Below are 15,442 nucleotides of genomic sequence, written 5' to 3' on the forward strand. Positions count from 1 at the left end.
TCTATCTCTCCCCCTCTTGCTTTCGAGCGGTGGGCGGGCGGGCGAACGGGCAAGCGGCAGGCGGGCGGGCGGGCGAACGGGCAAGCGGCAAGCGATCTTGGGGTTTCCCCTTTGCCTCGGCCGCCCAACAGCTGATCTGCTCTGCAGCGCGGCAGCAGCAAGGAGCCGAACATGGGGTTTCCCCGCTGCCTGACGGTTTCCCCGTCAGCTGTTGGGCGGTCTTCCCCGCCGCCCACACGCAAACTCCACCATCTGCGCATGTGCGGCCATGGAAAAAGGGGCGCGCATGCACAGATGGTGTTTTTACTTCCGCACCACTACATCCCGAAATATCGATTATCGCGAGGGGTCTTGGAACGGAACCCTCGCGATAATCGGGGGATCACTGTATTATGAAATTTGGAAAAATCAATAGGATTGGATGGATAACAGAAGTAAAGGCCGGAATAAAATGTGAGACAATGTATCAAAAGGAATATAGAAATATGTAACATAATATATGGATCTATAAAGAGGTGATATGAGAAATGTAACATATAAAGTATCGGGTATAAATCTGTATTAAATTATTGAAATGTTTTCTTTTAAAATTTTGGAAAAAATTAATAAACATTCTTTTAAATAAAAGCAAGCATTTCTTCAATGGGGATTTTAATACTCGGAGGATGTCAGTGGTGGCTGACGAAAGCTTAGTAATTTTTAGTAGTTTGAAATAATTTTTTAAACATTCTGGACATCGTGATGGCTATATTGCCTCTTCAGATAAGATAGATGGGTGGATTAGATAGATAGATAGATAGATAGATAGATAGATAGATAGATAGATAGATAGATAGATAGATAAATAGGGTCTTATGAGCACAATGACTAAATTGAGCAGCATTATATAAAAGCAAGCATTTCAATGGGGATTTTAACCATTTTACCGTCATATGCGTATTACACAACCATCGTAAATATGAGTCACTTGCCAAGCGTCCAAATTTTAATCCTTCGGGATCCGGTCGTTAAGTGTGGAAAAATGGTCCTTAAGTTAATTGTTCAGCCGCCGTTTTTAATGTCGAAAGGTCATTCAATGAAACTTGCAAGTTGGACTGTCATTCCAACCTTGCCCCCCCCTTCTTCCCATTTTAAGACCCCCCCCCCAAACTCAAAAACGACCTGTCCAAGTGGGAAAAAGGGTTGAGTTTCATTCCAAGGGGAGACCTCGCCCGCCCGTCAATCCAAAGGCCCTTCTGGCATCTCATCAAGTTCGTTTTCTGTCCGTCTTCCCAATCCTGGAAGACCCAGAGAATTTCTTTTTAAAAGTGGGACAATATGTGTGACATATCTAGGGGTTCTCCTCTCTCCCCCCCTCGGCTGTGTTACTTGTGTTGGCCAACAAGAACGAAGTGGAGAGAAACCTCTGAGTAAACCAGGCCTTTTTGTGTAAATAAAAATCCTGTTTTTTCTCTCCCAAAAAAATCTGTTGCGTGTCATCACGCCGCACCCCAAAAAAGACGACAAAGCACGGGTCTCTCTTAATAAACACGGCGTATAGGATTGCAATTATTCCCGAGCTTAATTGCGCAACCACCTGGGCGTCTCCATCCTGCTTGTTAACAAAAGAATCTGGGTTGTTTTTAAAACACACACTAAAAAAAGACCAGAACAACTATTGTATTTATGGAATGAACAAACAAATGGCTTAAAAAAAAATAAAAATCAGGCCTTATTTGAACAAATGGTGTTACGGCAGTCGTCTTTTCGGGATGGGGGGGTTGGGGGGTAGTGGGGTGGTTCTTGGGTGTTAAGAAACGGCTTGGATGGGGCACCACTAGGAAATCCGATGGGGAGGAAACCTTTTGGAAGAAATGGGGAATCAGTTCCATATTGTGGTTAGGATTGGGCGGCATAGAAGTCGAATTAAAGAAGTGGGGGATTGTCTGGGACTGGTGCAGCCCATAAAAGGGCACTGTATGCTGCCCTCCGGTGGCTAATTTGGGGTATTTCAGCTGTAAAAAAAATGTTGCCCTCTGATGGACATGTTTAGCCATTGCAGCAAATAAAAGTGAACAGTTGGGATATTATTTGTTCTCAAACTTATTTGAGGTCTTTGGTTGCATGCTGACCGTGATGGCCGTTATGGGTACTGCAGCATAGAAATACTGCCCATGGTGGCTATTATGGGTACTACAACATAGAAATACTGCCCACAGTGGTTGTTACGGCTACATAGGAACACTGCCCCTGGTGGCCCTTTGTGGGTACTGCAACATAGAAATACTGCCCACAGTGGTTGTTACGGCTACATAGGAACACTGTCCCTGGTGGCCCTTTGTGGGTACTGCAACATAGAAATACTGATCCTCGTGGTGGTTATGGGTACTGCAACATAGGAATACTGCCCCCGGTTGCTGCTGTGGGTATTGCAACATATAGGACAAGACTTTCTTTGGGAGAAAAAAAGGTGGGGAGGGGTCTTAAAAATGCTCCTAATCCAAGGATGTTCCCAGGAGGGCAGCTCCAGCAGCTTGAGAGTGCCTCCCCAGCCAGAGGCAGGCTACCTTTGGGAACTCTAAAAACAAAATTTTAGAACCCAGCTTTCCGCTCGCTCCCTCCCTCTTTTAGAAAGGGTCTCCCCTTTAAAAGAGGAGCCCCCTGCCTCAATGGAGCCTCCCCATGCAGAGGCAATCTACCTCAGCCGGCAGGACAGAAAACATCTTTGTACAAGACACACACACACTGGTCTCCCTTTGGGCAGCTCTGCAAAACGGAGAGGGTCTCTCCTTTAGGGGGACCCCAAAAGGAGCCAGCCTCTTGCCTTAGCTCCAGGAACAGGCACACTACCTCCACATCCCCACTACATCCGCCTGCGTCCTCCCCTCTCCACATCCTAATGCGTACATTGAGGGGGGGGGGAAATAAAAAGTTGCAAGGAGCAGATGAAACCACCCGAAGGAGGAATCCACCTGGACATACATCTTGTGTCCTTGCTGAGGCCATTCAAACACCACCAAAAAAAACAAATCAGAGCAATTTCTACCACAATTTTATTCCTGGAAAAACGGATGTACAAAACGGCTCCAGATCGCTTGGCTGTTTAATCTTCCTCTTCCTCTTCTTCCTCATCCTGGTTGATCTGGAAATACCGCAACTCGTAGCTCTCCTTGCTATTGGCCACCACGCGCAGCCAGTCGCGCAGGTTGTTCTTCTTCAGGTATTTCTTGGTCAGGTACTTGAGATACCTGGAGGAGAAAAAAAAAAGACATCAAAACTCAAGACTAGAAAAAAAACCCAGCTGTCCACGGAAGTCTAGGGTGATTTTCAGTTTTTTTGTTCTCTTGCATGTGGAGGGTTTTTGGGGTTTTTAATTTTTTGTCAATTCTGAGTTTGAGTTTCGCGATCTCGATCTTCGTGAAACGCTACATCGCGATTTTTCCACCCGATGACGTCACTCTCTTCCTTTCTCATCTTTCTTTCTCTTTCTCTATCTTGCTTCTTCCTCTCTCACACTCTCTTCCTCCCTCTCTCATCTCTTTCTTTCCTTCTGTCTCTTTCTCTATCTCTCCCCCTCTTGCTGGCGGGCGGCGGGCGGGCAAGCGGGGGCATCAGCGAGGAGCCGGGGTTTCCCCTTTGCGTGGGCGGCTGGGAAACCCCGACCTTCGTCTGCTCGCTGCTGCTGCGCTGAGCAGATCAGCTGCTGGGCGGCCGAAGGAACCTTCCCTGGGTCTTCCCCCTCTTGCTGGCGGGCGGGCGAGCGGCGGGCATCAGCGAGGAGCCGGGGTTTCCCCTTTGCGTGGGCGGCCGGGAAGACCCAGGGAAGGTTCCTTCGGCCGCCCAGCAGCTGATCTGCTCGGTAGCGCAGCAGCAGCGAGGAGCCGAATCAGGTTTCCCCTTTGCGTGGGCGGCGGGGAACGCAAACTCCACCATCTACGCATGCGCGGCCATAGAAAAAAGGGTGCGCATGCGCAGATGGTGTTTTTACTTCCGCAACCCTACATCGTGAAAAATCGATTATCGCGAGGGGTCTTGGAACGGAACCCTCGCGATAATAGAGGGATCACTGTATTTTCTTTTATATTTCAGTCTTTTCTTTTGAATTCATGCATTTTTTACATTTTTTTTGTTCTCTTGAATTTCTTTATATTTTTGTTTATCTTTTGCACGGAGAGATTTTTGTCATTTCTGAACCTGAGTTTATTTTCTTTCGGATTTGAGTCTTGTTTTCTTTTGAATTCATTTGAGGGATTGCTTCTCCTTTTAATTTACTTCCTAACCATTTTGTTTTCTTTTGAACTTATGTATTTCTTCAGTTTTTGGTTTTCTTTTGAATTTAGAAGGGAGGGGGTTCTCTTTTGAATTTATTTGTTTTTATTTATTCTTTCTTTTGTCATCTTTTGAATTTATGCACTTACGACCACCTGGGTCAAGTGATCAAAATTCAGACCCTCGGCAACTGACTCGTATTTAGAGCGAGGGTAGCACAGTGGTTAGAGTGCACCACTGCAGGCTACTTCAGCTGCTAGCTGTAAGTTCAGAGGTTCAAATCTCACCACCAACTCCAGGTTGACTCGGCCTTCCAGCCTTCCGAGGTGGGTCAAATGAGGACCCAGATTGTTGAGGGCAAGAGGCTGATTCTGTCAACCGCTTGGAGAGGGCTGGAAAAGCACTAGGAAGCGGTATAGAAGTCTAAAGGCTATTGCTATTTATGATGGCCACAATATCCCAGGGTTGTGTGATCCCCTTTTGCAACCTTTAAACAAGGAAAATCGATGAAGAAACCAGATTCACTTAACAACCTTGTTACTAACTTAACAGGGATTCACTTAACAACGGTGGCAAGGGATGTCGTAAATGGGGGGCCAAACTCAACATTGTTACCGGTGTTATCACAAAGCTCCAAAAACACCCATTTATGAAACTTGGGCCTAGCTTCATTTATTCGGTCCCGGACACAGAAGGTCCGAGGGGGGCCAGGCATCAGCAGGAGACCCCGGGGTCAACAGCTGCCCGCTTACCTCTTGGAAAACGGGACTTCGGAGGTCACCGTGATTTTACTTTTACTCCTCTCAATTGTCACCGCTCCTCCGCCGAGGTTCCCGGCTTTGCCATTGACTTTAATCCGTTCTTGCAAGAATTGTTCCTTGGGAATAATTCAGAAGAAAAAAAAAGGGGGGGGGGGTTACTAGATGCCGCCCACCAATTATTTTTCTGATTTTTTTCCCCCCACCCCTCCGGTCTCCCAGAATCTCCAACCGGTGGAGTCCTAGCCAGGGCTCTGTGGTTAGATTAGATTAGATTTATTGGATTTATATGCCGCCCCTCTCCGCAGACTCGGGGCGGCTCACAACAATGGCAAAAACAGTACATAGTAACAAATCTAATATTTAGCAATCTATAATACAGTTTTAGGTTAAAAAATTCATAAAAGCAACCCCAATATATGTAAAAAACAAGCACACAATCAATCAAACAATCAAACCTCAATGAGATCTCTCAACTTTTTTTCCCTTTGGCAAATAGTGTTTTTTTTCATCAATCCATATGTAAATCCATATACCTCCAGATATTACATTATTACAATAACATACATAATTATACATTTTAATGAATCATTTGTAAATTCTTTATATTGGACGTTTTATTCCAGCTATATTTTACTGAAATAGTATTGCTTCTAAAAGGGAAAAAAAAGAAAAGAAAAAAAGATATAAATCTAATTTTGTCCTCTGCAATTTCTACCAATTAATTTTTTTTAAAAAATCCCTCAAATTAACAGCTATTAGCTTAATTTACCAAAATAGTTATTCTTTCTCTTGCTTTTTAATTTTAAGCCATATTGTTTCTTCACTTTTCTTGACCTTATTTATCATTCTTTTTTTAATCCCGTTTTGTCGTAACCAAATAGAAACATAGAAGATTGACAGCAAAAAAAGACCTCCTGGTCCATCTAGTCTGCCCTTATACTATTTCCTGTGTTTTATCTTAGGCTGGATCTATGTTTATCCCAGGCATGTTTGAATTCAGTTCCTGTGGATTGACCAACCACGTCTGCTGGAAATTTGTTCCAAGCATCTACTACTCTTTCAGTTAAATAACATTTTCTCCCGTTGCTTCTGATCTTTTCCCCAACTAACCTTAGATTATGCCCCCTTGTTCTTGGGGTCACTTTCCTATTAAAAACACTTCCCTCCTGAACCTAATTGCCCCATAGGAAACAGTACTCATTTGTATAATTTTCTTGAACTATTGTTACGCTTCTCGTATTAGTCTCCATTATTTTATCTCTGTTATTCCAAGTCATTTAATTCTTCAAGTCTCGGCATAATAAATTTTCCAAAATACACCGAAACTGATCTCATATACAGAATAGTAAACAATCATAATACAGTAATACCTCGTCTTATGAACCTGATTGGTTCCGGAAGTAGGTTTGTAAGGCGAAACGTTCGTAAGACGAAACATTGTTTCCCATAGGAAACAATGTAAAAGCGATTAATCCGTGCAAAAAGGGGGGGGGAAGCAAAATGGCGCTCCGCTGGGCGCCGTCACCCGGCTGTCACCTTCTGAAACGGCCCGGGGGCTTTTCAGGCTCCGGAGGCTGCCGAGAAGTGCCCGGCTGTTTCAGAAGGTTACAGCCGGGCACCGCCGCTTGGCGGAGCGCCATTTTTGCGATCGGCGGTGGCGTTTTTGGCCAATCTGGAGGCTAGAAAGGAGGTGGGGAATCCCAATAGGGAATTCCATGGGCGGAGCTTTGACGTCACAAAGACGTCCAACCGGTCTTGATTAACCTGAATAACACTCGAGTAAACAGTGAGAGGAGCTGAAAACAATTGCTGGCTCTGTTAAAGGGTGCTATTGCTGACATGTTGTAAGCCGCCCTGAGTCTAAGAAGGGTGGCATAAAAAAAAATTAGAATAAATAAATTGCCTTGTGCCTGTGCATGCCTTCAGGATATTACAGGAATAATTCTGTCAAGGTTCCAAGTAGCATCCAAGCTAAACCAGAGTCCGAGTGAAAGTACTCCTCAAAATTCCCATTTATTGCCGGAGCCAATCCTGGAACCTGGATCTGAGTTTCCCACCCACTTGAAAGTTCACATGCCTTGTCCCTTCCACCTACCCACAAATTTGTCATGTTGCCCACTCAAATTATGCCATCGTGGCCAGCCCTCCTTCCGCTTCCGCCCAGGTGGGTGGGCCTAGGATGGCCTTGAACCCCTCGAAAGAATGCTTTATCGCTACATCTGCGGAAAATCACCCAAGTTCCCATAAACACCAGGCCTTCTATAGTGTGACAAGCTGTCGATTTCTCACCAACTTCTGCACTTGACAAATTCAGTGACAAAAGTTAAAAAGGCATGAAAAAAGACCTTTTTTTCACACTTAACTGTTGCTGCATTCCCATGGTCACATGATTAAAATTCAGAGGCCTGTCAATTGACTCATATTTATGACGTGATCTTGCAACTTTCTAACCATCAAAGCTAATGGGGAAGCCAGATTCTCTTAACAACCGTTTTACCAGCTTAGCAGCTGCTTAACAACTGAGACCAGAAAGGTCGTAAAGAGACTCACTTAACAACAATCTGGCTCAGCAACAGAAAACTGGTCCTAAATCAAAGACTGCCTGCATTTTATTCTCAATTTGGAGGCAACGTTTCAATCCTGCCCCGGGGGCAAAAGCAACGTTAATGCCGTCCACGTGATAAAACCTCTCACGCAGGTGTTTGCAACTTACAAAGTTGGCAGCGTCCATAATTCCATCTTCTACCGGATGTGTACAATCCAAAGTGAACTTCAAGACTTGTTTCTTTTTTTTGCTGCCTTTCGTTGCAAGCTTCTTCTACGGGAGGGGCAACAGATTTATCGGGCGGGGAGAGGAGGAGGCAGGAGGAGGGGGTGACAAGAAATTAAGAGGAAAAAAATGATTTCCGGTATGAACTTTTTATTTTATTTTTCTCCAACATTAAAATAAAAACAATACATATCTTCAAACAAAACATCAAGGCTCATAATCAATCATATACATTTTTTCTTCTTATAATCATTCCATGGAGGCTCTTATATCTCAAAAAAATATGATTTGATTCAGGTGTTGAGGAAGAGCAAAAAGGAGGGATCAAACTTTCTCCACCCACAATTAAATCCCAAGAGCCTTCATAGGGAGAGGTGGATTGAATTAGCTCGTTAAATCACAAGAGACATGTTCAAAACTACAACCAAAGGCTGAGTCTCGTTGATTTTTCAAATATCAGTATGATTTTCTATTTTAAACCTTTGTTCATTGCTCTCCCACGGAAGGAGTGCCCCCGCTGCTATTGTGCGAAATAAAATATTTCAGAAGAATGATAAACAGTTGGAAGAGACCTTAGAGGTCTTCTAGTCCAGTGTTTCCCAACCTTGGCAACTTGTAGATATTTGGACTTCAACTCCCAGAATTCCCCAGCCAGCGAATGCTGGCTGGGGAATTCTGGGAGTTGAAGTCCAGATGTCTTCAAGTTGCCAAGGTTGGGAAACACTGTTCTAGTCCAACCCTCTGCTCAAGCAAGAGACCCTATGGACCAAATCAGACAAAGGACTATCCAGTCTCTTCTTGAAGACCTCCAGTGATGCGAAGACCCACTAGTTCTAGAGGAAAGACGTTACACTGAATCAGTTGTTCAAACTGTTAGGAAATTCCTCTTTAATTCCAGGTTGGTTCTCTCATTAGATAGGGGTCATTCTTTGTCAATGGGACCAAGTGTCCACTTGACTGATTTTTGTAGCCTTATTTGAAAATAAACCATTAAAAAAAACACATATATGATAGGGAAAAAAACCCACCCTCTTTCTAATGAAACAAAAATGAAGATGATTGAAGGCATGAAAACAGAGAGCTCTGGTTCATTACCTTCAATCGTCTTCATTAAATAGAGCAAGTTTTTTTCTACCGCTCTCTGTTTTCTCACCTTCAATCATCGGCATTTTTATTTCATTAGAAAGATGGGGGGGGGTGTTATCATATATGTTGTTTTTGTGATGGTTTCTTTTAAAGTAAGGCTTCAATTTCATCTGGTCCACTTGACAAAGAATGACCCATAGATTAGATCAGTGATGGCAAAACTTTTTTGGTTTGTGTGCCAAAAGGTTGGGTGCACGCACTAGTGTGCATGCATGCACACATGTACCCGCACCCATTCCCCCCCCCCCGTGTTGCCCCTGCACATGACCTCCCCCAGTCTCCGACCATGCACACAGGCCGCACTGAAGCCTGGGACAGTGAAAAAACAGCCAAACAAGCAAACTGGAAGTTCAGAAAAAGAGACTTCCGGTTTGCCTGTGGTGCTCTTTTCTGCACTCCAGAGGCTTCAGGAAGGTGAAATAGCCTTCCCCAAGGCTGAAAATCGGCTGGTTGGTGCACTTTTACACACTGGATCTGACATAGGGCAATGCCTCGTGTGCCCTCTGGATTAGATAGATACGTAGATTAGAGAACAAGAGAGAGATAAGATAGATGATAAAAGAGAAGATAGATAAATAGGTAGGTAGGTAGGTATAAGATAGATAGATAGATAGATAGATAGATAGATAGATAGATAGGGATAGATAGACAGACAGACAGAAAGACAGACATGGTAGATAGACAGGATGGATGGATGGATAGGTATAGATTTGTTTGTTTGTTTAATTCGACTTCTATGCTGCCCAATCTCGAAGGACTCAGGGCGGCTTACAACAATATAAAATACAAAAAACAATTAAAAAGAAGTCAAACACATCTAACTGTAAAGATATATATATAGAGAGAGACAGACAGACAGATACTGACAGATGAGAGAGAGAGAGAAGATTGAGATGGCTGGAGGGATAGATATGAGATTGAGACAGATGAGAGAGATAAGATGGACGGACAGACAGACATGAGACTGAGACAGAGAGGATGGATAGAGGAATAGGTAGATAGATGAGAGAGAGAAAGGATTGAAATGGACAGATGTTCATGAGATTGAGACAGCGAGGGAGGGTTGGAGAGAGAGAGGCTGGGAAGGCAAGTATTAGATGAGAGAGATGGATTTGGGTGGATAGAAGGAGACATGAACGGATGGATACATTAGATCAGGGCCCCCCCAAACTTGGCAACTTTAAGACTTATGGACTTCAACTCCCAGAATTCTCCAGCCAGTCCACAAGTTTTAATGTTGCCAAGTTTGAAGACCTCTGCATTAGATTGACAGGTGATAGACAGATACACAGATGATAAGAGGATGGATGGACAGATTTGATTGACAGATGTTGGAGAGATGGAGGGATAGGCAGGATCAGAAAGAGGAAGGGGGGAGGGAGCTCAAGCCCCCCCATTCCAACCCCCTCGCCTGGCCGCCTCCCCCCTTCCTCCCCCCCACGTGCTCATCAGGCCTCCCCCTCCCCCCACCTCCCGGGGGGGCAACCTGAGGTGGGCGGGGCCAGAGGGGGAGGGGGCGCTGAGGCCTCCTCGTGAGGGGGAGCGAGACCCCCTCCGGACCCTGTCCGCTTCTTCCGACAGCCCCCACCAGGCCTCCCCGGGGATCCTCTCCCCTCCTCTGGCCCTTCCCCGCCGCTTCCCCGGCCGGCACGCTCGGAGACTCACCGCGGGCGCCATGGCGGCAGCAACGACGGGGTGAAGAAAGGCAGGGAGGCAGGAGCGCATGCGTAGGCCCGGGCCCCGCCCGCTCACTTCCGCCCGCCCGGCGCGCTCGCTTCCGTCCGTCCCAGGTGGCCACGCCCATTCGAGGCACGTGCGTTAAAGGCAGAGGCGCCGCTCGGATTCTTCCTTGCCGAGCGCCGAGGGCATCGATCGGTCAAACGCTTCGCTTCTGCGGATTGGCTCGATTAGAGAAGAGCACGCCGGGAGTTGTAGTTTGTTTGTTTTTTAAAGTGGTCAGCTAGAAAGCTCTATTAAAAAGTGGAATAAAGGGACCATTCCGCTTATCTGGGAGTTTATTTATTTATTAATTGGACTTTTATGCCAATTAGGCCACTTTCTGCTCTCTTGGTTTTTGCAAAAGGAGGCATATATAATGTTCAAATATAATACAATATACTGTTCAAATATAATATATACCATTATTATATATAAATATATAATGTTCAAACAAGCCTTCCTCCAGTTCTACCAGGGAAGAACCATATGGTTGGTTTTCTGTCAGAATGACCCTGGTATTCCCAAAGAGGGTAGAACTGGAGGCAGGCCTGTAGCACAAGTGTTAATTTTCTGCCTTCCACCCAGGTTCAAATCCCTTCCAGTTTCACTTATCAGCAAAAATACATATAAAATAAATACATAGAAACGCACCTTTACAAAAGGAAACTTAATATTCATTCATTTATTTATTTATTTATTTATTTATTGGATTTGTATGCCATCCCTCTCATTATATAGAAATATATATATGTAACTCATTTTTGCAAAAGGAAATATATATAATTCCCAAATAAAATATTAATATAATGAAAACCCCTTTCATTATAAATTTAATATTATTAACATTAATCTAATCACCATAAATATTAATAAACACATTAATTATTAATAAATAAATAATCTTTTCAAAAGCACATTTGGTGCATTCACGCCTCTGCAAAAAATATATATACAGTAGTGCAGTGATTTTCAACCTTTTTTGAGCTGCGGCACATTTTTTACATATACAAAATCATGGGGCACATTGAGCAGGGGGGGGAGTGGGGGGCTAAAAAAAGTTTGGACAAAAAATTTATCTCTCTCTCTCTTTTCCTCCGTTTCGATCTATTTCTCTCCCTCTTTCTCTCCCTTCCTTCCTTTCCCTCTCTCCATCCCTCTTTCTTTCTCTCTTCCTTCCTTCCTCTCCTTTTTGCTCTCTTTCTATCTCTCCCTCCTTCCCTGCCTTTCTTTCTTCCTCTCTTCCTTTCTTTCTCTCTCTTTCTCTTTCTCTCTTGCTTTCTCTCTCTCTCTCTTTCTTTCTCTCTCTCTCTTTCTCTCTCTTGCTTTCTCTCTCTCTCTCTTGCTTTCTCTCTCTCTTTTGCTTTCTTTCTATCTCTTTCTATCTCTATCTTGCTTTCTCTTTCTCTCTCTTGCTTTCTCTCTTTCTTTCTTTCTCTCTCTTTCTATCTCTCTCTTGCTGAGCTTCGCGGCATACCTGACCATGTCTCGCGGCACAGGTTGAAAAACACTGCAGTAGTGTACTGCTCAAAAGATAAAGGGAACACTCAAAGAACACATCCTAGATAGATCTGAATGAATGAAATATTTTCACTGAATACTTTTTTCTGTACAAAATTGAATGTGCATAACAGTATGTGAAACTGATTGTCAGTCAGTGTTGGTGTTGCTAAACACTGATGGACCGTTGGATTTCACAGAAGTTTGATTTACTCGGAGTCGGAGTTATATTGTGTTGTGTAATTGTTCCCTTTGGTTTTTTTGGAACAGTGATTGTCCCAGGGACTGACTAACTGGGACGCTCTAGCCCCGCAGGGTCCTCTCGGTGGTCGCCCACCCGGGGTCGCTCTGCCCTCCCTCCACTCGGTGCCGGACGCTCCGACGCAAGCAGGGGGCCCATGCGGCCGGGAGTGACGTAGCGGCGGAGCTGTTGGGGGGTCACGTGGCTAGAAGAGGGGGAGAGCCGAGCGGACCAATGGGGAGGGGGCGTGCGCGGCGGGGGAGGGACTTAGGCGGGGAGAAGACCCGGCCCCTCAGCCCGCCCTCCTGTCAGGTCGCCGGCCGGCCGGTCGATCTCGCCTCGCTGCGCTCGCCTCACTCCTGTCAGGTCGCCTCGGCCGCCGCCTCCCTCCTCATGCAGCCGTGCCGGGCCCCCGAGGCGGGCGAGATCGCCCCCACCCCCGCCGCCATCCAGATCAGCAGGTACCCGCCGGGCCTCTGAGCATGTGCAGAGCGCCTCCTGACGGGCGGGGGAGGGAGAGGGTGCCTCTGGGCATGGGCAAAAGGCTCTGGGCGGTTATCCTGGGCTGGCGATGGGCCTCTCTGGGACTTAGAAGCATCATAAACGTCTTTTAAGGGTTTATTTTTTAAATTTGGGGTTGAATTGAATTTATTTATATTTTTTAAAAAATTGGGTTCAATCTAACTATTGGATTTATTAGATTTTTTAAAATCTTTGTGTGTCTATGTATGTGTGTGTGTGTATCCTAAAAGGATATAGGCCATACTGAGACAGACAGACAAATATATTGTTTATATATTTTACTTTGTGTATGTATGTGTGGGTATATATTTGTTGTTGTTATTACTATTAGTCTTTAGTCTGAGTCCTTTGGGATTGGGCGGCATACAAGTCAAATTATTATTATTATTGTTGTTGTTGTTGTTATTATTTGGACTTATATGCAGGGAGACAGACATATATGCACACATAAACTAAAAGGATATATATCTGCGGAGAGGGGCGGCATACAAATCCAATAAATAATAATAATAATAATAATAATAATAAATCTTTCAGTTTATACAGATGGATAAATAGAGAGATGATAGATAGATAGATAGATAGATAGATAGATAGATAGATAGATAGATAATAAAGAGATGATAGATAGACAGATAGATAATAGATAGATATGTGTGTGTGTGTGAGAGAGAGAGAGAGAGAGAGATAATAGATAGGTATGTATGTATGTACTGTATGTATAAATGTTTATTCCAATATAAATAAATATATACAGTATACATATGTATCATACCTATTCCTATACATACATACTTTTTTTTTCTGTTGAATGATCAGCAAAAGTATGTTACACATGCATACACATACATACATCCATATATATGACCCGAATACACCATGATCTACATACCTACATACCTATATATGTGGGGGGGGAGGGAAATAAGAGAAAGGTAAGTGGATGAATGGATGGATAGATAATACATAGAGAAGAGAGAGAAATAGAATGGATGGACTATACAAAGAGAGGCAGATAGATGGGTAGGTAGGTAGATAAGTAGGTAGAGAAGGGGGAGAGAGAGAGTTAGTGATGATAGGAATAGATATAGGATGGGTGGGTGGATGGATGGATGGATAGAGAAAAGAGAAATAGGGATGGAGGGACAATAGAAAGACAGTTAGATAGGAGACAGACTGGCAGACATAGATGGATAGAGAAAGAGAGATAGGATAGATGACAGATAATGAGATATGATATGTGGACAAGTAGGGGATAAAAATTTAAATTTAAGATAAAACCATAAAATAATAAAAATAACTAATGTAGAAATTTTAGACAAGAGGCCAAGGGGTTTTCGTTTTGTTCCTTCTCCTTGTCACACGGAGGATGGGTCCTCTGCAGAGCGCCCTTCCCTCCCTCCTACCCAGCTGTGGGATCCAAAATGTAAAAATCAGGTTAATCCGGAGATCACCACAGATTTGATCCCAGGACAAACTCAGCTTGCTGCTTTGGATCCATAAATCTGCAAAACGGGTGGCGGAAAGCAGTCTGAATCGCACCCAGGCCTTGGACTCTTTGGATTCTATTCCCTCTCATTTCATTATTATTATTTTAACTTCATTTCATTTCCTCGTTTCGTTTTATATTACTCCATTTCCTTGTTTTATTCCTTCATTTATACTTTCATTTCATTTCCTTTTCTTGTTTTATTTCTTTCCCTTTCCCTCCTTCTCGCTTTATTCTCATTTAGTTTTACAAAACTGGATTTTATCAGCTGAAGAGACTTCTCAAAACTTCTCCTGGCTGCCAAATCCATCCAATAAACTTCCTACCTTGGATTAGAAGACCTCTTGAGTTCCCATCTAGCCCCACGATTCTAATTTTCTGTTTTTAAAAAATTGATCCCCTCTCTGCTCATTCCTTCTTTCTTTCTTTCTTTCCTTCCTTCCTTCTTTCTTTTTCCTCCCTTCCTCCCTCTCCCTTCCTTCTTCCTTCCTTCTTTCCTTCCATTCTTTATTTTCCTTCCTTCCTCCATCTCCCTTTCTCCTTCCTTCTTTACTTCCATTCTTCTTTCCTTTTCCTCTCCTCCCTCCATCCCTCTCCCTTTCCTTTCTCCTTTCCTTCATCCCTCTCCTTTCTTTCTCCTTCCTTTGTCCTTCTTTTGTCCTTCCTTTCTTCCTCTCTCCCCTCCCTCTCCCCAATTCCTCTCTGCTTTTTTTCTTCCTTCCTTCCTTCTTCCTTCCTTTCTTCTTTCCTTCCATTCTTCTTTCTTTTTCCTTCCTTCCTCCTTCCCTCTCCCTTTCTTTCTCCTTCCTTTCCTCTTTCCTTCCTTTGTCCTTCCTTTTCTTTCTTCCTCTCTCCCCTCCCTCTCCCCAATTCCTCTCTGCTTTTTTTCTTCCTTCCTTCCTTCTTTCCTTCCTTTCTTCTTCTCTTCCATTCTTCTTTCTTTTTCCTTCCTCCTCTTCCCTCTCCCTTTCTTTTCTCCTTCCTTTCCTCTTTCCTTCCTTTGTCCTTCCTTTTCTTTCTTCCTCTCTCCCCTCCCTCTCCCCAATTCC

The 15,442-nt window shown here is 44.0% G+C and overlaps 1 protein-coding gene across 1 annotated transcript; it reads right to left on the bottom strand.

Moving 5' to 3' along the window:
- Nucleotides 1-3,014: 3,014 nt before the first annotated feature.
- RPL22 (ribosomal protein L22) lies at nucleotides 3,015-10,696 on the bottom strand. Its single transcript, XM_070759027.1, has 4 exons — nucleotides 10,591-10,696; nucleotides 7,723-7,827; nucleotides 5,001-5,125; nucleotides 3,015-3,227 (listed from the first exon to the last, which is right to left on the bottom strand). Exons 1-4 carry the CDS (start codon nucleotides 10,648-10,650, stop codon nucleotides 3,083-3,085), a joined length of 435 nt encoding a protein of 144 aa, XP_070615128.1. The 5' UTR covers nucleotides 10,651-10,696; the 3' UTR covers nucleotides 3,015-3,082.
- Between the last annotated feature and the right edge of the window lie 4,746 nt (nucleotides 10,697-15,442).

Source organism: Erythrolamprus reginae, chromosome 8 (assembly GCF_031021105.1).
Source record: "Erythrolamprus reginae isolate rEryReg1 chromosome 8, rEryReg1.hap1, whole genome shotgun sequence".
NCBI lineage: Eukaryota > Metazoa > Chordata > Lepidosauria > Squamata > Dipsadidae > Erythrolamprus > Erythrolamprus reginae.